Source organism: Cryptomeria japonica, chromosome 4 (genome assembly GCF_030272615.1).
Source record: "Cryptomeria japonica chromosome 4, Sugi_1.0, whole genome shotgun sequence".
NCBI classification, from domain to species: Eukaryota; Viridiplantae; Streptophyta; class Pinopsida; order Cupressales; family Cupressaceae; genus Cryptomeria; species Cryptomeria japonica.
In genome coordinates, this window is record NC_081408.1 from 357508890 (window position 1) to 357533079 (window position 24190).

Consider the following 24190-nt stretch of genomic DNA (forward strand, 5'->3'; position numbering starts at 1 on the left):
AGTTGTTTATGCTAGCTGGAGATTTCAACACCCCCCTTAATCCCTCTGAGAAGATAGGAGATCTAACGGACTACAATGAGAGCATGCTTGAATTTGCTAACTTCATTAGAAATAATGAATTACTTGATCTAGACCTTCAAGAGAACCCATTCACCTGGTCTAACAATAGAAAAGGTTCCAATTTGATTCAGGTCAGGCTGGACAGGTTTCAGATCTCTGCCAAGTGGAACATTGGAACTAATTCCTTGCTCTTATCTCTCCCGCGCACTATCTTTGACCACTCCCCGATCCTCCTCTCCTGGGTTGACAAGTTGACCTCCAGTCCCTCACCCTTCAGGTATGAGATCATGTGGCACTCCCACCAAAAATTCAAGCAATGCATACAAAACTGGTGGAACTCCCCTGTTCAAGGGACGACTATGTTCGGAATTTCTAAAAATTTATAAATTATCAAAAGGGAGGTGAAAGCCTGGAGTCTCTCTTCCTTTGGGGATATCTTCAAGAGAAAAAAGGAGGCTGAAACCAATTTAGATCGCCTCTAGAGGTCCATTGTGGAGGGGAATTCCTCTAGGGACACTCATACAGAGGAGGAGGGAAGAAGACACAAATGGAAAGAAATCATGAATCTAGAAGAAATTTACTGGAAGCAAAGATCCAGGATCCAATGGTTGACTGAGGGGGACAGGAACACCTCTTTCTTTCACAGATCAACCTCAAAGCATACAAGGAGGAACACTATTTGTTCCATTCTCAATAACAGAAATGAGGAAGTGGTGGGGAATAATGAAATTGGTCAATGGGATTCCCTTCACTTTGCTAATGCCTACTCGAATGATAGGGTTAGGGAACCTATTGAAATCAGTGATAAACTCCTCAGTCTCATCCCTCAAGTCCTGGATGAGGCTAATAATGAGCTGCTAATAAGCCGTGTGTCTGAAGAAGAAGTTAAAGCAACGGTTTTTGCTATGGCTGCCTTCAAGGCCCCTGGTCCTAACGGCTTCCCCCCTACTTTTTTCCAAACTTTTTGGGAAACTGTGAAGTATGATCTCACTAAATCTACCTGCAAACACCTAAAATTGTCATGTCTAATTAAATAAATATTTTATTTATTTAATTATTTGAGCCTAATTCTTCTATTACTTAAATAAATCCTTATTTATTTAATTAATTCATTTATCCTCTTCTAGCCTTATTTCTCATTTAAATAAATACATTTATTTATTTAAATTATCCTTTTTTCTAAATTAAATAAATATTTTATTTATTTAATTATCCCACTCCTTCTATTAATTAAATAAATCTTTATTTATTTAATTAATTCATTAGCCTTTTCTACCCATGACACATGTCATTCATCTCTTAATTCATACACTACCTACCCTTTCATTATTTTATTATTTCTTTTACCTACCCTCTAATCATAGCCGACCTCTTTTTACACCTCTCAATCTTATCCCTCCATTTCATATAGTGTCTTCTATATAAGGAGATGCTTTCTTCATTATCAAACCCCCAACTAATCAATCTATGGATCCTAACTGACTACTTGATCAATTGACTACACTACACTTTGCACTTTCATATGCGATCCTACTTGCAACCACATTTCCGTTCTTTGTTGAGCTCTTGTGCACATAAAATCTGAGAGCAAATATATCAAGCAAGATCAATGGAGATAGGAAGAATGGAAATCCAAACCCTATTGGACATGTGATGGTATAATCTTTGTGATTTCATTTGATTTGCATTGTCTTAGGTAATCTTCATATGTTATGGTGGATCTTTGTTGTTGTTAGGCTAGGGTTTTGTGGTTGAATTCTTTTGGTCTTTCAACATTATTGTTGTTATCCATTTTCACCATATACATTTTGGCATGCCCCGTGGGACATGGATTTTTGTTAGATCTGTGTTTTTTGCAGATTTTTCTAACCCTATATTGTTGTTTTGTAAAACAATTTGGAGAATAACCTTGTGCAGCTAGGGTTTTGGACACAAAATCAAGATCTTGGAGAGATTTGATCATATCTCACAAACGGCTTGGAAATTTTGCACCAATTTTTTTTTTGCAGGTTGAAGACAGTATCAAGAGCTTGCAAAGAAAAATTCAAATCTATTGGAGTATATTTTTATTTTCTATGAGTTTTTTATGAATTTTCATAAAAAAATTAATTTTGAGATTTTAATTTTGATGCAAAATATTTCCCTAAAAATCGGATCTTTAAAAATTAGGGTTTTTCCTTATTTTTATCAGATCTCACAAACGACTTCGAATTTTTGCATCAAAGTTTTTTTGCAGGTCAAGAAAACTATCAGAAGTGTTCATTAAAAATTTCAAATTTTTTGGATCAAATTTTTATTTTATATGAATTTTTTTATGATTTTTCATAAAAAAAATTAATTTTGAGAGCAAATTAGCGAATTTTTTGAATTTTCTTTTTGGAAATCTCTCAGAATTATACATAGGTGCTGTTCTTTGTGATTTTAAATTTGATGTAAAATCATTCCTCAAAAATCAAATCTTTGAAAATTAGGGTTTTGCATTATTTTACTCATATCTCACAAACTACTTGGATTTGTTGCAGAAATTTTTTTATGCAGGTTTGGAAGACCATCAGGACTCTCCAGTAAAAATTTCTGATTTTTTGGATCGATTTTGCATTTTATATGATTTTTTTATGATTTTTCATAAAAATTTAATTTTTGGAGCAAATTAGCAAATTTTTTGATTTTCTTACATTTCTGGAAATCTCTTGAAATTTTACAGGTGGTCTTTTTTTATGATGAATTAGATCTTTGAATTGGTCAACAAAATGCATTGTTGAAGGCCCCTATTTCACAAAGTCCTTTGGATCTAAAATTTACCTAACTTGTGTGCTTGCAAGAAGGAGTGATCATTTGAAACAATCCAAACTACTAACAAATCTTTGTTGCAGGACCTTGGCAAGGGTTTTTGATCTTTATTGTGTGTCTTGTTCTCATAGACTAGCAAACACTTCAATTGGTGCACTAAAATTGAACCATTGTCTTTTGTGTCTTGAGCAATAGGCTCTTTTTGTTTCATCTTTAGAGGGCCTGTCTCCCCGTGTGGTCATTAGGACTACTAGTGAGGAGAGAATGACCCAAGTGGTAGCGAGGAAAACCCACCTCTTCCGAGCCACTATAAACAACTGTATTCATGGTGAAAACTATGGATAACGTGTGATGATTAGTTCATACCGACACTATGTCTCCCCATAAACCCGTTTGATTAAATTTATTTGATCAGTTGTAGGGCGTAACCCCTACCAACTGAGAGCCTTCTGTATTTACAGAGTTGAAAGTGTCGCATGTATGGCTACACGAGTGGATGCCCTTTCTAGCACCTTTTTGTTTTAGAAGCCAAAATCCTTCTAGTTGTTGGGGCAGGAGGTCGGACCTCTGGTAACGGCCCACACACATACGGTTCTTAGTAGAGATACAAAGTTTGCCATGGGAAGTTTTCGTGGGGACTGATGCTTGGCTGCCCTAAGAAGTGAGTGCCGAGGGTGGAGCCAGTGGGGTCAAGCATCTAAGTATCTGCTCTGAATAGAGTAGCCTCGGGGGAAACTCCATGTGGGATCAACAACTATTGTCTTAGCCAGCCATAAGAATTGTGCTTGACTTATTTTGAACAATCAAACATTCAAGACCAAACAACAAAACATTGTGTCTTTTGTGTCTTCAAGTGTATGCAAATTTTTTTTACATCAAACAACACATTTTTCTTTGAGTCACTTTGAGTCTAGACACTTGCAAACATTGAGTCTTCATCAACATTGTGTCCTCTTGTCACGGAAATATAGTCAAAATCTCAGATTTGGTCACAACAAACAATTTCACAAATTGGAAAAATTTACAGTCCAACAAACAAGAGCAATCAGTTTCAGAATGTTTGAGCTTCCTAAGTTATTTCTTTAGATTTTCATCTAGCATTCAACCTATCTTTGGATCTCACAAAGTTCATCATTGCTTTACACCTTACATTACATTCACATTTGTCTAAACCTGAGTCAAAAGGTCACTTGCTTGTCCTCATCATACTTTGTCAACACACTACATACAACAACATTTTGTTAAGTGGTCCCTCATCAAGGTCTATCACCTTTGGGTCTCATTTGGTCTTACTTAGAGTCAAGGTCAACTTACCTCATCAAGAGAAACTATCATCTCTTTGGAAGTCACACCTACTCTACTACATACATACTTGGTCTTACACTTTGGACATTGCAAGTACACCTCAGATTCATTTACATTCCATCCAACTCTTGGTCTTCCATACTCTTTCCATGTTTATCTAGTCTCACACATCTTGGTCAATACCTAGTTCATGGTTGAAACCCATTCCCAAAAATCTAAGAGAGAAGCTAAAGAGGCTCAAGAGTCCGCAAACATGAGTTCCTATGAGTATGACAATGATATCTTTTTCCATTCTGATCATACTACATTACCTGACATGGATGCCTATAGAAACATTCCAAATGTTGAAAACATTGACACTACAAACAACAATGATACACACAATGACAATATGGACAACATTTCAATACATTCAGCAGAAGTGGAAGACTCCATTATGGATCCCCGTTTCAATCGATTGGTTGAGGAAATAATGAGAAGAGATAGACAATATTTCTTACAAGTAATGGCACAAAGTGGAGCCAAGATACCTCATGATTTTGACATGTCTCAAATAATGGAAAATCGACATTTGCAACAAACTCACTCCAACATGGATCAAAGGAGGCCTAATAGTGGAGGCAATAGAGGACCACATCTTGTGCCTGAATCACCATCATCTTTGTTTCAAAAACCAGAGGTCCCATACACACATGGTCAGGCATATGATACTCATCTTCGTAGACCATTATGGAAGTCTTATGCAGAAAAATACACTCAAGCACATGCTAATGCTAAAGACCTAGCACCAAAGCAATTGGATATCCAAAGGCATGCTCAAAATTTGGACACAAGGAAACCCCACTTCAAATTTGGGGGCAACACATTAGAACATGACATGCCTATAGAGTATGGTATACATGGACAAAGCAGATATTCCATTCCTCACCATGACTCTATACCAAGTGGTCCATATACGCAGCATCATTATAGACCTCCTCCATATGAACATGTGTATGATCAATATCATCCATATATGCAACATGCTCCTCCTCCACCCGCTGGTTCAGGCATGGGGTATGGTCCAAGAAGTCAGTCTCCACCTAAGAATAATTTGGAACAACAAATCAAAGATTTACAAAAGAAAATGGAGGACATAAATACACTGAAGCCAACATACACAATGAGAGACATATGTCCTTATCCATTTGACAAGAGCATTCCAATGCCTCCTTTTCCTACACACTTTGTGACACCTAAGTTTGATAAGTATAGAGGAAAAGGGGATCCTAAGGCACACATAAGACAGTTTTTCACAACTTGCATTGAGGTAGCTTCAGAAGAGACATATTTGATGAGATTATTCCCACAAAGCCTAGGTGATCAAGCTACGGAATGGTTCTCCCAACTTCCACCTGGTATTAAGTCATGGGGTGACTTAGCAAAGGCATTTATTCAACATTTCTCCTACAACATAGAGACAAACATATCAGTCACTACTTTGTGTAACACCAAGCAAAAAGATGGAGAGTCTTTTTCATCATTTTTACAAAGATGGAGGAATCTAGCTAGCAGATGTTCTTGTGAAATTCCACAAAAACAAATGGTAGAGATGTTCACCCAAAATGTTAACAAAGACATTGGCTATGATCTAAGGAAAGCTTGTTTGTCCACCTTCAAGGATGTCATTGAAAAATGCTTAGCAACAGAGAAGGTCCTAATTGAACAAGGAGTCATTAAGATATTCAAGGAAAACAAAGATGACTTTAAAGGAAAAGACAAGCCAAGATTTTGGAATAAAAACAAGAACACAGTCAATGATGGTGTTGTTGATGCCAATATGGTACAACCAAAAATCATTTTTTCTAGATCAAGTTCTACAAACAATCAAGTGAATACTCAAACAACTTCAAAGTCATGAAGGAAGTACACCCCATTGGGAGAATCACTTGAGTCAGTTTTCAAAATGCTAGTGGCAAACAAGATAATAACAATTCCAGATCTACCTCCATATGAGCCAAAGGTCAAACCAAATTGGTGGAATGATGATGAGTATTGTGAATTTCATAAAAGCAAGGGACATAAAACAGGAAATTGCCATCGACTGAAGAACATCATACAAGATCTCATTGATAGAGGTGGCATTGAGATTGAAGGACATTCCTCTAATCAAGAACATGAGATGTTTAAGGAACCATTCCCAAAGCATGACAAGGGAAAAGCTAAAGCCACAGATGATCAAACCAACTATACCAGAGCATCCTATAACTATGATTCAACTATCAATCACATCTCGATGGACAATTATGTCTCTACCATTATCATCAAGGACAAAACACCTGAGAATTCTACCCAAATACCCAAGATTGTCCTAAAAGGCGTTGGATATTCTTCCGAACCTACCTCTAAATGTAATGTCACAACTCATCAAGGTAAATTCACTTTGCAAGGTGCTCCAGCTAAAAACATCGCTTCCTCATCAACCAAGCCTGAGTACGATCTTGTAGAACAGTTAGGGAAGACACCCGCACTCATCTCCATCCTTGAGCTTTTACGCATATCCTCCGCACATAAAGCCATTCTTGATAAAATCCTGAGAGACACTACTGTCCCCATTGATCTGAATGTGGACCAGTTTCAAGCCATGGTGGGATACCTTTCCATTCCACACTCCCTTACATTCACAGAAGCCGATGATGCCTCCATGAGTCAGCCACATAATGCACCTTTACACATTGAAGCCTTCATACACAAACATCGAATAAAACGAGTCCTAATAGATGGAGGAGCAGGTCTAAACATTTGTACATTGAGCACTATTAAACAATTGGGATATTCTGATAAAGCAGTGAATTCTACAAACAAAATTACCATCAAGGCATATGATGACAAAGAGTGTTCATCTAAAGGCATAGTCACCTTACCTCTCAGAGTTGGGCCAGTTACAAAGGATGTGGTTTGTCAAGTCCTAGACCTAGATCTCACATACAATATATTACTAGGACGTCCTTGGATTCATGAAATGAGGGCAGTACCATCTACATATCACCAATGCATTAAGTTTCCTCACAATGGAGTTGAAATAACAATTAATGGAGATCCTAACCCATTCATATACTGCAATAACTTGAGACCGAGAACTGAAACAATCATCCCAGTCAATCGACAAGCTATTCCTTCTTCAGCATATGTGGATCCAGAATCATTGAAAGCTTCTACATCAAAACAAGAAGAGCACAAAGAAAATTTCAAGTTTAAAGACATGGGATATGGTGAGTATATCTTTCATGTTGATCAACTCCCACTATCTGCTAAGACATTCAGTCGACAAGAACAAACTACAAACAATTTGCAATGCCAAGGAATTGGGTGTGAACCACCTAGTGTTGTGGCTACTAAGTCTGAATGCAAATCTCCTCTAGGGGTGCAAGCATCTCTTGATATTAATAGTCCTAAGAGTGGTTCCAACAAAGAATCTATTGAGTGTATCACCTTCCCTCTTGAGAACTCACATAGCTTTACCATTTCATCCACTCATTCCATTTCCACTCCACTCCTAGACTTAGATCAACAAGAATTACAAAAGCCCTTACTCATTGGGGATGGAAAATCAAGCTTTGAAAAGAAAAATCTAAAAGTCAAAACTAAAGAAAATTCCTTTAGTCCAAATCAAAATCAAAAGCTATTGGACTTTGCAAAAATCAAAGTCAAGGATAAAAATCCTATGAATGAGAAAGAACAAGAGTTGATCTCCCCTAATATCAAAATAACTAGGGGCAAAACTTCCAAAATTTTAAGTAAGAAAGCACATTTGTTGATCCTAAGTCTCCATCATGCTATCCTACATTCACTTCTTTTTACAATCATAAGCCTTCATAACTCATCCACATGTTCCGCACATCCTTTCCCTTCTGGCAATACATCATGGACCTTTAATGGAACTTCCTTGAAGGACTTTGTTATCAGGGATGCCCAAACTTCTTTAGGTGACATGCATATAGGCCTATGTAGTCCACATGCTAGTAATTCTATCTCAATTCCTTTATCAAGAAAGACAGGCACTCGAGCTACACATCATTTAGTCAAGGAACAATGCAGCTACAATCATAAAGTTCAACCTCACACATTTGAGGTAGGTGATTTGGTTCTCAGAGAAAATCCTAAAAATCAGCAAGACAGAGAGAAGAAAGGCAAGTTCGAACCAAATTGGCTTGGCCCTTACATCATTACAGCAGCCTATGGATCTGGTGCATATCAGCTCTCAACCACAGAGGGTGAACCTTTGGAGGATCCCATCAATAGCATGCACCTTCACAGGTTTTACACATAGCTCTTCAGAGTATCCTAATTCAAAAAATACAAAAAAAAAATCAAAAAATTATCAAAAATACAAAAAAAAATCAAAAAATTCAAAGATACAAAAAAATCAAAAAATTCAAAATACAAAAAAAATCATAAAATAAAAAAATCGTTACTTGGTGAAAACCTGGTGAATAGGCACTTTGTGACACAAAAAAAAAAATTGAAAAATTTGAAAAACAGAAAAACATTTCGTCCAACGGTGAAAACCACTTTGGTGGCACCCTGGGCAAGTACCATGGTGAAAAATGGGTCACCAGCGCCATGCATAGAGACATTGCTCCTCCCTCCTTCAAGATTCATCTTCATCCTTCACTTTGCACACACTCACAACCTCTTCATTCATAATAAACTTACCCATTCCCATCATGGCTTGTTATTGATCTACCTAAGATTGGTTAGCCAGTCATAATAAACCTCCATTTTCAACCTTTCCATCCATAATAAATCAGCTCCTATTTGTGGCCAAGGAAAATCCTACATCTAGTAATGGGTGTGGAATTGAGAGCATCGCCTGTTTTGAGGAGTACAATTTCTTCCAATTTTCTTCAGTCTATCCGCGCACAATCCGCAATAAAGAAATATTTGCATCGCTAGTTTGCAATAAGGTTTCATCTTCTCCGCAATAAAGTATCAGTTTCATGGATTCAGTTAGTTTCAGATGAGACACGTCAGCAACAATGGGCTTCAACAAATCAAATCTTTCAACAAACTCAGACAACATTATGGTTCAGTGCTATCTATCCTTTTTGTGAAAGTAAACATTGTGACCACAATCAAATAGACTTATACAAGTGACAAGAGACACTAAACTTAAGGACTACAATGGATGTTGGTGTCGAGTCTTAGTTTTCTTTTGATTTTATCTTTTGGTGACATGTCTTTTAGCTTTTCCGAGATGTCTTTGACTAGAAATTCTATCTCTAGGATGTCTTTGACTAGAAAGGCGAGGATGGGGTATTGTCACCTATTTTTCTTTTGTTGTCTGTGGATTGTCTCTTAGTAATGCTATGACTTGTCCAAGGATATGAGGACACAGAGTCTAGTATGAACTGGGGCATTCCTTGTTTGTGACTGTCTTATCTCCATGCAAACAGGTACAATGACTTTTTGGGTTGAACATATGCCTCGATTGTCATAACCTACTTGCCATAATAAAGCTCAATGATGATAACGCACAAGAAGCTCTTTTCACTTTCATATCTTCTATCTTCCATCCCCCTTTCTTGATTGACTTCCATCGTCCTTCTTGAGTCCGTGTAGCCTGCTATCACATGACTAAGTATAATAACACACCAAAAACATTTGCATTTTATGTAGTTGCACCTGCATTGCCACATATTAAGCATTTCATACATACATATAGATCTCACAATTGCATCACATCCTACACAACACATGTTAGCACATTTTACATTTTCATCATGTAAATAATTATTTGCAATATCATATTCATTTGCATTTCATACATTCACATTTGCATTGGCATAACATATTAAAACATAAAAGAACAAAAAATATTGCATTTCATCATATACATATTTGCATCCATATCATAAACATCTCATCACATAGAAACATACATCATGAAACATCTCATCACATAGGTACACATGCATATAACTGCCGCAAGGATGAATCTCATATATATATATATATATATATATATATATGAGATTTATGATACAATGATGTCAAAATACATATGGCTACACAGCCAACCCTCATGTCGTCCTATCCAGACAGAGGAACCCACTGATCACTACTATCAGTACTGCTAATCTTATCCTTGTCATCATGCCCTAAGCCACGTGTCCAGCCCTCATCTCCAATCCTAGATCCTAGAACACTCGTCTCAGTGCATCCCTGTCTCCATCTCGATCGTAGGGTACTAACTCCCCATCGATCGGTATCCGCAGTATCCTGTAAACATCCTCTAAGGTGACTGTCATCTCACCCATCGGTAAATGAAACGTGCATGTCTCTGAGTGCCATCTCTCAGCCAGCGTAATCAGCAACCCCATGTTCGCCCGAAACTCAGGCACATACAAAATGTATTATAGACCCATACCCTCAATAGCAACTCAGTCCTTGAATGTCAGCTCTGGTCGTAATCTCTGCGTCGATGGGAATCTCTCTCATGACTCTAGCATAGGCAAATACTCCTGCAGTCAAGCAAAGCAATCATGTCAGTCAAAGTGACACTCACTGTTCATCACAAAGTGTTGCTATCTATCCCAGAGACACTCACTGTTCATCACAAAGTGTTGCTATCTATCCTAGTGGTACTCCCTATTCATCACAAAGTACTAAGAGTTTTGCACTCCTTGTTTATCACAAAGTGTTGCTCATATTTGCACTCATTATTCATCACAAAGTGCTGCAAAGTACAATGTCTTGGTACTCCCTGTTCATCACAAAGTGCCTTGATCTATCCTATCCTAGGGTCTTTGCTTGAGTGTATCCTCTTGAGTAGTTTCCTAATTGGCAACGTATGTTCTATCACAGAATTGTCAAACCTAGCCCTATCTGCTATTCTAGTCTTCCCTAGAGGACTTGCTTGAGTGTATCCTCTCAGCAGCTTATCCAATCGACAGCGTATGTTCATCACAGAACTGTCGATTTGACCTAGAAGACATAAACGCGCCTAGCCAAACACAGCCGCGCCTAAGCGGTTTTTGACCTTGTTTGACATATTCTAAAATGCATTTATTGCGCTACCTAAGATGCATTAATGACAACATTTATTGCAACAAAGTACAAGGAGGTTTTACGGTACTTACTGGCTCTCCTGCATCTGCTGGCCTCTGAAATCGGCGAACGCGATCGAATCTATGCACCAATGTCATCGCTGCTGACTGCTGCTACTCTATTCTCTCTCTGTACTCTGATCTCTTGGATGTGTGGATGACAATGAGGATGTATTCCCCTCGTGGCCTATTTTATAGACTGCTCTAGCTCTAGCCCTAGCCCTAGCCCTCGTTTCCCAAGTTAGTCTTCTTTATCCTGTAACTCTATCACTCTATCCTATCCGATCAGTCCATTCTAGCCTTTCTTTCTTATCGAGAGATTGTCTGCGATCTTTTCAGACATTTTCATCCAATCTCTCGAGGGGGCATATCATTCCCATCTTGGGACAACATTGTATCAGTTCATTTTATCTTCTTTGAAACAACGCGACAAGCTGCATTGTCTCAAAGAGGGGCAAAATGTAGACACCTAAAATTGTCATGTCTAATTAAATAAATATTTTATTTATTTAATTATTTGAGCTTAATTCTTCTATTAATTAAATAAATCCTTATTTATTTAATTAATTCATTTATCCTCTTCTAGCCTTATTTCTCATTTAAATAAATACATTTATTTATTTAAATTATCCTTTTTCCTAAATTAAATAAATATTTTATTTATTTAATTATCCCACTTCTTCTATTAATTAAATAAATCTTTATTTATTTAATTAATTCATTAGCCTTTTCTACCCATGACACATGTCATTCATCTCTTAATTCATACACTACCTACCCTTTCATTATTTTATTATTTCTTTTACCTACCCTCTAATCATAGCTAACCTCTTTTTACACCTCTCAATCTTATCCCTCCATTTCATATAGTGTCTTCTATATAAGGAGATGTTTTCTTCATTATCAAACCCCCAACTAATCAATCTATGCATCATAACTGACTACTTGATCAATTGACTACACTACGCTTTGCACTTTCATATGTGATCCTACTTGCAACCACATTTTCGTTCTTTGTTGAGCTCTTGTGCACATAAAATCTGAGAGCAAATATATCAAGCAAGATCAATGGAGATAGGAAGAATTGAGATCCAAACCCTATTGGACATGTGATGGTATAATCTTTGTGATTTCATTTGATTTGCATTGTCTTAGGTAATCTTCATATGTTATGGTGGATCTTTGTTGTTGTTAGGCTAGGGTTTTGTGGTTGAATTCATTTAGTCTTTCAACATTATTGTTTATCCACTTTCACCATAAACACTACCAGATACTTCATTCGCACTTGTAAACTCCTAAAGAAGTTGAATAACACCTTCATTGTTTTCGTGCCCAAAGTTCCTGATCTGAAACTCATGTCTGACTATCGGCCCATCAGCTTATGTAACTCAGTTTACAAAATTTTCTCTAAAGTTATTGTCAACAGAATCAAACCCCTCCTTGATAAATGCACTAGTCCCTCCCAAAGAGGTTTTGTTCTGGGCAAGTAGATTCTTGATGTTGTCATTACTACTCATGAGGTCATTCACTCCATGAAGAAAAGTCGCAACCCAGGTATGGCTCTCAAACTTGACATCTCTAAGGCTTATGATAGTTAATTGGAAATTCCTGTATGTGGTCCTTTCTGAGATGGGATTCCAGGAGAGATTTATCAATATTATCAAGGTGGCGGTGGAAAGTGTTCACTATTCAGTGATTGTCAATGGAACCCCCTGGGGCTTCTTCAAGGATGGGAAGGGGCTATGACAAGGTGACCCTCTCTCACCTTATTTGTTCATTATGGTAGTTGAAGTCTTGAGTAGGAATTTCTCCAATCTGATCAGGACCAATAGGATCTTGGGGGTAAAGGTTGCTTACACACTCCCTCCTATGGTTATGCAGCAATTCGTGGATGACACCTTCCTTTTCGGCCTATCGTCTGTGATAGAGGCTAAAGAATGGAAACATCTGCTGGAAGAGTACGCCCTTGCCTCTGGTCAACTGATTAACTATTGCAAAAGCAAGGTTTACTTCTTTAACACGGACAAAATTCTCCAAGGTAAACTTATCCAAATCCTGGGTTGTAGTGTTGTTGATCTCCCTGATTCCTACTTAGGTCTCCCCCTCACTACCAAGGAGGTCACATCCCACTTTTAAGAATCGATCCTAGAAAGAATGCAAAAGAAACTTATGGGCTGGACTGGAAAAACTCTAAGTAGTGCGGGTAAACTCCAGCTCCTGGCGGCCTCTCTACAAGGTGTCCCTGTCTACTTTCTCTCTTTTCAATATTTCCAATTCTATGGCTGAGAAATTAGAGAGAATCCAAAGAAGCTTTATGTGGACGGGATTGGAGGAGAAGGCCAGAATCAGCTTAGTCAATTGGGAAAAGGTATGCAAACCAAAGGTCATGGGTGGCCTTGGGATTAGAAAAATCCTCTTATCTGAATAAAGCCTTGTTGACTAAAATCGGATGGATCCTTATGAAGGGCAAAACGGACTGGAGCATGATTATGAGGGCCAAGTACTTCAATCATACCCCCTTCCCCTCCCTCCTCTCTTCCAATGAGCTCCCTCCTAGGTCTAAATTTGGAACAACTTTGTTAAGAAAAGGAAACTTCTCAAGCAGGGTCTAAATTGGCAAGTTGGTAATGATGAGAAAAATAGATTTTGGGAGGACAACTGGATTGGTGACAGACCCCTTGCCTCCTCCCGGTTCAGTTGCCTCATGATCACTCTGAAGGATTCGATTGGCTCCCTTATGATTAACTACATCTCTCCCTCCCGCTGTTGGTTAAGGCTTGTTGATAGTCTAGGAAATACCCCCCAATGGATTCATTTGGCTGAAGAGTTGCAATCCCTTCTTAAGGGGATCAGGATCCCCTGTTTCACTCACACTGATAAACTTGTTTAGACCGCGAATCCCTTAGGGTCTTTCAGTGTTAAATCGGCCTACAATCTCTTGGTTGCCTCCTTCAATGACTGTTATAGCTAGAAAGAAGTTTGGAACTCTCAGCTCATCCCTAAAATTAACTTCTTCTGGTGGATGGCCCTTCACGGAAAGATCCTTACTATTGATAATCTGAAGAGGAGGGGATTTATGCTTGCCAACAAATGTGTTATGTGTAATTGTGCTGAGGAAAGCATAAATCACATCTTTATTCATTGCCCCTTCACTTCCGGGGTTTGGCACAAAGTTCTGCAGAAATTCAGTTTGTCTTGGACATTCTTGGAAGACTTGCAGCAGTTTATCAGCAACTGGAAGTGCCCCTCCGCACACCCGCCAGTCACACTTTTTTGGAGACTCATTCCTCCCCATGTCTGTTGGCATATCTAGAAGGAAAGAAATAATAGGATTTTCTATGAAACCAACATCTCGGTTGACACGGTGACTGACATAGCTGAGAATTACCTCGGGGAGAACACCATCATCAACAAGTGGAGAACCCCGAAAGCTAGCCCTATGGATTTAGATCCGAGGTGGATTAAAACTTGGAATTTTCCAGATAGCTTCCTTCAATATGACAATTCGAAAAAAGATGGAGAGGCTTAATACCATATGGTCATCACTCCCCCTAGCTCAAGCTCAGTTTTGATGGTGTTGCTCGTAGTGGTTCAGCGGTAGGGGGCGGAATTATCAGGGACAGCTTCGGCAACCTGGTTTTGGCCTATGCAAGAAATTTTGACTCTGTCTCGAGCAACATGGCTGAAGCCCTTGCTCTTTTGGGGGGGCTTAAGTTGGCCCATGGCACCAATATCAAAAGACTGATCATTGAAGGGGACTCTAAACTAATTATCGAGGCCACTAAAGGCGCTTCAGGGATCAGCTGGAGAATCAAAAATGTCATCAAGGACATCTGGTCCATGATTGTCTGGCTGGAGGAATTTCAAATTTAGCATATCTACAAAGAGGGGAATGGGGTGGCAGACTCACTAGCTGGGACGAGACTGGAGATAAAAGGAATGAGGTGCTGGAGGCACCTAGATTCTCTCACTGACAAGCAGAAGGACCTTATTGGGAATGAACAAATCGCCTCTATCCATCAATGAAGTGCCACTTTCCTTTAATCAACAGGCTGCTTTGGGCCAGCTGCTATGCTACGTTGCTAGCGAGAAATTTAAATTCAAATTGGGCGGGATTTGCCATGTTGGCTTCTCGTGGTCCCCACCTTCTCTGCTAGATGCTGACTTGGCTGGCCACCTATTTCTGCGTCGTCGATGGGTTGGAGTGCCAACTTTTGATCATTAATCACAGCAAGGACCCTAATTATTACCTTAACTGGAAACTTAGAACTCGCCATAATGACGATCTTTGCAAGTTGATGGAGATATCAAGAGGCGTCCCTTCGCATGCTTCCCAGAGCTGGTGGGCGCAGGCCTTGGGAAACAACACCAAAAATCATTATTACACTTTGCACAATATTTTGGCTAATTACCGTTTGTTTTCTCTTAACTCCAGCTCTGGTTTTCCTCTCTACATTTCTCTTTTCAGGCTTGTGTTGCATCTCAACTTCACTCTGGAGGAAGCTAGCATGGGAGGGGATTTAGTCCAGGTAGAACCGGACATTATTGACGACTGTTTTTGCAATGACCCGTGCATCTGGATGTATGCTAAGGAGGAATCATCACGTTCATGGAAGCCATGAAGGGATTCGACGAAAACCTCTCCATACAATTTGTCAATAGTTGGAAGGACAGGAGGGTGGTCATGGAGGAAATTTCATTTGAAATCAATGAGGAAGTTATTGCCCAGGCTACGGGTCTCTCCACCGAAGATAGGAAATAGAAGAAAACCAGCAGGGTTGCAGACGAAAACAACATGAACCGCTTCTTCAATAAGGGTGAGGAACCGACCAGAATGCGTGGGGGTTTCAACAAGGAATGTTTACCCTACCCATGGGATCAGGTTTGCAAAATCATAATGAAATACTTCACCCTCGAGGGAAGGTATGGTGTGTTCTACTATTATCACTTCCCGCTGCTAAACCACTTTCGCAGCCATGACACCATTTCTTTTCCTTTCTTTTTGTTGCATGCTCTTGAGTCTACTGTCAAAGATGTCCGCAATTGTATGAGTCAAGAGGGTAATTTTACCATCCTCCACCAAGGGCTGATGTTTAGGCTTTACAATTCTCATAAGGCCCTTTGCCCCCCTAAACCTATCTCGGTTCAACCCGCCCCCTCCATTCTGGGTCCCCCTGAAGGCTCTAAAAAGTCTTTGAAAAAGTCAATGACTCCTTGTCAACCCCTGACCAAGGCCCCCCCTGCCCCCTCAAAATTGGGGAAAAAAACAAATGCAATCCTTCTGCTGCGAAACCCACCTCCAAGAAACCCAGAAAGGAGCCCAAAATCCTCCTTGTTGAGTCTGATGCGGAGGAGGGTATCACCCCACACAGATCCCACATAACCAAATCCAGGATGAAGCAAATGGTTGTGAGAAAGCATTATGCTAACGAAGAGGAGGAGGATTATGAGAAAGCGGAAAGTGAGAAGGGGGAGGAGGATTTGGAGGCCACGGAGGGCTCAGATTCCTCCAATTTGGGCACTAATGTCCTCGACTTGGAGACCATCAACGAGGATATCAAGAACACCTGCCCTCATTCTAACACTTTCTTGCCCCACACCTCTGAGGGGGATGGTAGACATTCTGACGATGGGAAGACTATTGCTAAAGAAGGGGAGAAGAAAGAGGCGGTGCAGTGTTCGGGTTGCAGTGCTATCTCTAAAGATCTAAATGGTGTTAAGAAAAAGTTGGAGCACCTAGAGTCCTATGTCAACAAGATTGGGAAATTCATTGTCAAAGTGATGCACTCATCGGCTACCTCTTTGTGCTTGCTCCACCAAGATAAGGCTGATCCGGAAGGGTTGGGAAGCGACACCACTAAGGAACTGTTCCAGTCCCTGGCTAATGACTGGACTAGGCTTATGCTCTCTAAGCACACGGGTGCTGATAATTAGGTTGTATGGTTGGTTTTCTTCCTTTTTGCTATAGTTTTTGTCATTGGAACGCCTAGTTCCATGGTAATATTGCTACTTTTAACAGTTGTTATAGTATTGACATTATGATTGTTTACTGTTGGTTATGGCGTTTGTTGGACGAGATTGGTTTCAATCTCGGGTTATCCAATAGCGGAAGGCAGTTTTTGTTTTTGATTACTAGAGTAGAGGGATTGGTTCACTAGCACGTGTCTGCCGTGTGTGTGCTGGTAAAGCTTTTTTTCTGTTTCTTTCAGGTCAGCCCCCGATTTTGGCTGCTTTATAATAAAAAACTTTATCAAACAAGGTGAGAGCTAGGGTTTTATCAAACAAGGTGAGCACATTACAATATTTATTCTTACGACTTGTACTTAAAATGGTGCAAAAAGAAAGTGTAGTAGTATGGCAAATTTAGTAGCTAGGGTCAACTTTATCAAACAAGGTGATGGGACAAATATGGCAAAAAGAAAGTGTAAAATAGAGCAAAGACTATCTTTATGATTTGATATGTAGCACATTTTTACTTGATGAGCCAATTACACTTATAATACTTGATAAGCCTTCCAAACGATTAGAATTCCTAAAGATAGGACAAATATAACAATTTAGTAGCTAGGGTCAACTTTATTTATTACATCAAACAAGGTGAGCACATTACAATATTTATTCTTACGACTTGTACTTAAAATGGTGCAAAAAGAAAGTGTAGTAGTATGGCAAATTTAGTAGCTAGGGTCAACTTTATCAAACAAGGTGATGGGACAAATATGCCAAAAAGAAAGTGTAAAATAGAGCAAAGACTATCTTTATGATTTGATATGTAGCACATTTTTACTTGACGAGCCAATTACACTAATAATACTTGATAAGCCTTCCAAACGATTAGAATTCCTAAAGATAGGACAAATATAACAATTTAGTAGCTAGGGTCAACTTTATTTATTACATCAAACAAGGTGAGCGCACATAACAATATTTATTATTCTTACGACTTGTGCTTAAAATGGTGCAAAGTAATAGAGCACATTTATGATTTGATATGTAGCACATTTTTACTTTATTGTTATTAGTTGCTCACAAGCCATATACAAATAATGAACCAAACACAATTTAATATCAAGAATATACAAGATATATGCCTTTTTTAATCACTTATTAACCAAATATACTATTATTTAACCAAACTATACTCATTTATGTACCCATTTTGTGTAGACAATTTCCTTCGTCTATAAAACAAATGGAATCGAAGGAAAAAAAAATGGATTATATAAAAAATATTAGTCTATACAATAGTCAAGTTCCTTGAAAACATCTTGACCTCAAAAGTCAGGCATATAAGATAATGCTCACATGGCAATTCAAAAGTAAAATGGTTTAAATCCACACTTCAACAAAGGAATAGGTTCTTTCAAGCAAGAACTCATTAGCTATTTACTATTTTGCACTTCTGTCACTAGCTATTTACTTCGTAATATAATATAAATCGATGACGATATGATTAGTTGCTGGAGCTGCTGCTATCATCTGGAGGCAAGCTCACCGGTTTTAGTAGTGCAACAGAGCCAAAGAAAGGACTTGAATACTTCTTATGTACAACTTTCAGCTTACTTTCTCCTGCATTTCGGTAGAACATAACAATCCAGTGTGCACATTCCCTACACAGGTACATAAATGTAATTACCAATTCTGAAAAAGCAAGATCTGAGAAAGAAATACTTTACTACCAGTCAAAATTTAGAAGGTTTGATTAGATTAATCAAATGGATCATTCTTTAACTTACTTCAGGTCTGCTTCAGAGTAACCTGTGTGAAGGCTTAGTGTTTTAGTCCAACATGGATCCTTTTTGAGAGTGCACCTGGCAGTGTATACAGAAGCAGCGGCAATCATAGATGGGCTATATTTGATCAGAACGTAATAAAGCAAACAAAGCTCGGCAAAGAAGAATGCCAGGTTTTCCATCTGAGACATTGAAAAAAGAATAAGATCAGTACAGAAGGGGATCGTATTGGGAGGACTCTTGGAAGGACTATGTCTAGACAGAAATCAAACCCTTTACCTGTTTGTCAGCATCAGCTGCCTTCAGAAATCTAACTAGGAAAACATAGGGAGTTGGAACAGTGAAATTGAATTTCAACCGATTCAACATTGTATGCTCCTGTTAAAAATACCATATATAGTGAGTCACAAGAATATCAAATCTGTTACAATTTAGTTTGATGATTTCACGATTTGTCTGTGTTTGATGGAAAAAAATCTAACAGTTAAATCCAGAAATCATCAAATTAAAAAAGAATATCAAGTCTGTTTTACAATTTAGTTTGATGATTTCTGGATTTGTCTGTGTTTGATTGAAAACAAACTAAATTCTCATGGAATGTGGAAACTTAATGCATTTAAAATCTGTTGCACTTAAATTACCATGGCCACGATATTCTCCCTTGTATACTCTTTAGCTGATATGCTGACGAAGTCCTTAATCTGTCAACAGTTAAGGGCAAAAAAGGTTTTATTTTAGCGTTTAAGACCACAGAATTAGAAGTTCTTGATCATTATTGATCCTTGTAATTTCTCTGAACTAGGGTCTCAAAGAAGCCTTAAACACGATATTTAAAAACATTACAAAATGACGTTATGCTGGACAGAAAATTTAAAATCTTCGACAGAGACTCTAGTACAGAATTTAAAATCTAGTACATAGACTCTACATTTTCAACCAGGTCCTCCTCTATTCTACTTTCCATACCTCTGGTGTCCAAATTTCTTCATATTTACAAGCTATGAACATTGCGGTGAGTCCCACTAACTGCAATTTTCTCCTTGTAACCCTTTCAATAGAAAGATATCTATCAACCACATTCACAGTGAGATATAATGTCTCGGGCATCAGTTCAAACTTCAGATGCACCTGCAGATTACAAACTTTCCCAAATCAAACCTCAAATAGTCTAATGAATTAGAATTGCCCTCATTGTAAATAAAACTAGATTTCTTTACCTCTATCAACCAATCTATAAGAATTGCCCTCATCTTGTCATTTATTTCTTCCTGCCTTGACATATAATCTGGAGGTACGCAGCTCAAGTTCTGAAAAAATAATGCCAAGTTGCCAACAAATCAATAATTATTGAATCACTATCCACTTTTATTAAAAAAAAAAAAAAAAATTATTGAATCAAAGAACTTTATCATAGAATTCAAAAAACTTTATCATAGAAATCAAAGAAAACTCTAAAGTTGTACGGATTTATACTTCAGTCTTTCGGTAGAACTTGTATATATCTTCGACATACTCAACAACAGCCAATTGATTTTGCAGGTCTCCATCATCAATGCTAGGAGGAAGGTCTTGTAAGTCCTTGCAGGCACTCTGGATACGAACATAAAATATTTTTATTCCAGTTGTACTATATATGAAGTTAAACAGATCATAGAAACCACCAGTAATGAACAAGCAAAACTAGTTTAGGGAAGAAGAAGAAACGATGCATACCTCACTTGTAGCTGTTAAAGATTTCGTTAGGGATAGTCCTCTGAATTTCTGTGAAGCTGTTTTAAATATTTCATTTGTGGCAACTGAATCTGTGCTGCTACGCACATCATTACTCTCTTCTGCAACTGTGGCACCTTGTCCTCTCCTCCTGTTAGTGCGCTTCTGTTTGTTTCCCCAAACTGCTCCTGCCTCTGCTTTTACCTCTGCCCTGACGGCAATAAACTCTACCTGGGACAGTAAAGGGTAAAATATAAGGTGAGGAATAAGCTGAAAAAGGTAGCAGGCATGTTGACCTTCAAAATCCCAAATTAAGAACAACATGCAGGCTGTTAAGCTCTTCCTAGGAAGTTATATAAACACAAAACAAGAAGCAAGAATGAGGTCCAATAAATCATCAATGGGGGTGGACCTCAGGCACCTCTTCTGTCCATAGGGCCTACCTCCCACTCAAGAGGCATGAGCTGAGCTGGACATCAAATCATTCAACTAACCTGAGAGCTGGAACTTGCTTGTTTGTTCGCATTGGCAATCAGATTTGATCGAACCCTCCTGAAATTGAACCCAAAAGATAACCAAAAGCATTTTAGGCGTTTGAATAAAGACCTTGACACAGAGCATCAACATCAATGGTTAAAGTAAAACCCCAAATGATTAAACATTCAGAAATCTTCCTGCCTTTGTTTTTCTGACAAAGTTGATTCAAAAACATCTACACAGTACACTCCAAAAGCTCTACAACCTCACTAGTATGGACCATAAAAACCCTGAAACCAAGAAAAGTACATATTAAAACCCTGAAACTAAGAAAAGTACATACTCTGCCGCTCCATCTTTGCTGATGACACATCTAGTATTCAAAGCTCCCACCAGATTGCCAATATCTCCCAAGGCCCTCCTATTGTTATTGGCTACTACTGCCTTCTGGTTGTTGGCTGCTGCCATTGCGGGACCTGCATTTTCTAAAGCCCATTAGAAAACCGAAAAACCCAAGAGCGAAATCTATGATCTGAGTTTGTGAGCCACAATTTACCTTTTGCTGCTGCCGCCGGCCGTGAAATACCGCGCTTGTTCTCGTTCTGGCAGCCAGCCTGCACGAATTTCAGATTTCAAAATTCAAATAAACTTAATTATCTCAGAGCAAACCCTGTAAATTCAAATGGAAAATCAATAAAACTTACCCTAGCACGCATATTCATAGGAAGCAACAGATAATGCACTAATCCTCGGTATGGAATGTGGATTCTGTGCCACAATCTCTCTGCCCATATAGAACGATCCCGCACTACATATTGCAAAACTAGAGCGATCAATAATTTTATTATTTTAACCACAAAACCATCAAACCAGTTACTCATAATCCACTGATTACTACATTCAACTGCTAATGGACACTACAAACCCTCAATGTTTAAAACCCTCTAATGCTTCAATAGCTTTAGCTTTAGTTTTAGGTTTTGCTCCATTACAGGAGAAACCCTCTAATATTTAAAACCCAATTTCCAAAACAACTTGGGATTCAGCTTCAGACTCACCAATTCAGAATGTCACCAGAAAAGAAAGCTAAGATTCAGTTACAGAAATTCCTTGCGCGTGTCTGTTGTGGAACTTTTCTGGTTTAACCTCGCAGATTTAAGATCTAGTGAATTTGAATTGGAAACCCCAACGGTATAAATTGATGCTTCAGCTTTTCAATCCAACGTCTACTTTTACAACGGCTCTCTTCCAACACGTTTGGCGTAAGGAAACTTTACAGCTGAGCAATTGTTTTAATTGGGCTAGGGCTGCTTTTATTTCTTATATTAAAAAAAGCTATTATGTATTTTAAGCACTATATAAGCCGTTATTAATGTTGTGTAACGGGCTGTTTGGGGGATGATTTTGGGAATCACTTGAGTAAATTCAAAATTATTCTTTTATGATAAAAATGACCACTTTTTAAAGTGAATATTTAATATTCATTTTATTTTCATTTTTCTATTTAATTTAATTTAATTAAAACATTCACATTCATCTATTTGATTAAATAAGTTATTCAATGTATTTAATTAAATTCACCTAGGCCTTTCATGTCATTTAATTGAATAAATCATTTTATTTAATTAAATCTCCTTTCTACTCTTTTTTGTTGAATTTACATTTAATTAAATTATTCACTTCAAATAAATAAATCTAATTTATTTAAATCCTCCACTTGCATCTATTTTTGTTGAAATAAAGCAATTTATTTTAATTAAAATTACCCTCCATCCACTTGCATTCTTCTACATCTCCCACTTGCTTCTCTAAAACCTCTTCTAAATTCTTCTAATCACTTCTAAATTAGCCTAACCCATCTACTAAATATTGTCACATCCCTAAGTAAAAGGGAAGTCACTTCTCAAACCCTTAAAGTCTTCAATAACCATTAAAGGTTTTATGTCCTCAATAAGTTAACCTTGAAAGTCTTCCAAACCATTAGTGGTTAACTCAACCTTCTTACATGGTTGGAGACTTTTTGTCTAACTCAACCCTCATCTAACCCAAGGGTCTCATCAAGCATTGATGGTTTTAACCTTGGTTATCCCTTTCACCCTTGCACAAGAGTTTATCCTTTGGGTAAAAGTTTTATCCAATGGATAACCCTAATCTAACCTTAACCCTTACCTTCTAAGGTAACCATGAGGTCTTCTCAAGCATTTAATGTTTCTTACATCTCCTCTCAAGCACTCTTATGTTGACAATTGTCACCATTTCATTGGTGAGAATTGAAAACATGGATTAATAACTTTCAATCCTGGCCCTTGATAGGATCATCCAATTTTGACCCTTCATTGTCGTATTTTCCCTATAAACAGAGTCATTCTTCTATCATTCTAGGATCCAAGTTTTATGCATCTAATCTATACTCATTTTTATCAAGCATTTTAATCCCTCTTTGAATAGAAATAATCTAATAAGCATTTTAGAAGTATTTCTCTTTATCATAATACTCATATTAAGCTAGTGTATCATGTTAGGATAGTTCTTTTACTAATCATTTCATCTTGTCATCATATGCATGCTAGTTTAGTTCATCTTTTGTCAATATCATGCACATTAGGATTGCATTCATGTTAGATTGATCAAACATCCCTCATTCTCATGATTGTCATCCCTAAGTTATTTTGCTCAGTGATCTGAGAGCAAAGGCATTGGCTTAAGGGGTCTTGTGAGATAGAGAACAATGGAACACCCCTTGGGAAGTTGAGCTATTCCATATAGCTCCATAACTTGCACCAAGAGTCCCATTGGTGTGTGGACTAGTCCTGAATTTGTAATATTCGTTTCATCGAACCACTTTTCCCTCATACATTTCTGGCGCCCACCGTGGGGCCTAACCCCATTTATCAAATCGTTTTTGATGCAGGACTAACTTTGCAGGTACGCAAAAAACTTGAATCAGTGCATGGATACCATTCTCTAGTGCATCTGGTCTTTCCTTTGGTGCATCTTGCTGACTGTTTAGCGTGTTGATACCATACC

General features: G+C 38.1%; 1 protein-coding gene across 1 annotated transcript; it reads right to left on the reverse strand.

Moving 5' to 3' along the window:
• Nucleotides 1-18449: 18449 nt before the first annotated feature.
• Nucleotides 18450-22437, reverse strand: LOC131040995 (G2/mitotic-specific cyclin S13-7). The gene is made up of 13 exons (XM_057973972.2): nt 22222-22437; nt 21868-21971; nt 21720-21777; nt 21507-21639; nt 21181-21238; nt 20690-20917; nt 20450-20566; nt 20194-20283; nt 19943-20104; nt 19618-19677; nt 19256-19354; nt 18980-19158; nt 18450-18853 (listed from the first exon to the last, which is right to left on the reverse strand). The coding sequence occupies exons 2-13, from the start codon at nt 21883-21885 to the stop codon at nt 18697-18699; spliced, it is 1359 nt and encodes a 452-aa protein (XP_057829955.2). The 5' UTR covers nt 21886-21971; nt 22222-22437; the 3' UTR covers nt 18450-18696.
• Between the last annotated feature and the right edge of the window lie 1753 nt (nt 22438-24190).

What these genes read in the sequence shown, in the direction of transcription:
- LOC131040995 (XM_057973972.2), bottom strand. An exon ending in CTTTAACAGCTACAAGTGAG is followed by an intron (nt 20,567 to 20,689) that starts GTATGCATCGTT and finishes GTTCGTATCCAG; the next exon opens with AGTGCCTGCAAGGACTTACA. An exon ending in CAGCTGATGCTGACAAACAG is followed by an intron (nt 19,159 to 19,255) that starts GTAAAGGGTTTG and finishes TCAATGTCTCAG; the next exon opens with ATGGAAAACCTGGCATTCTT.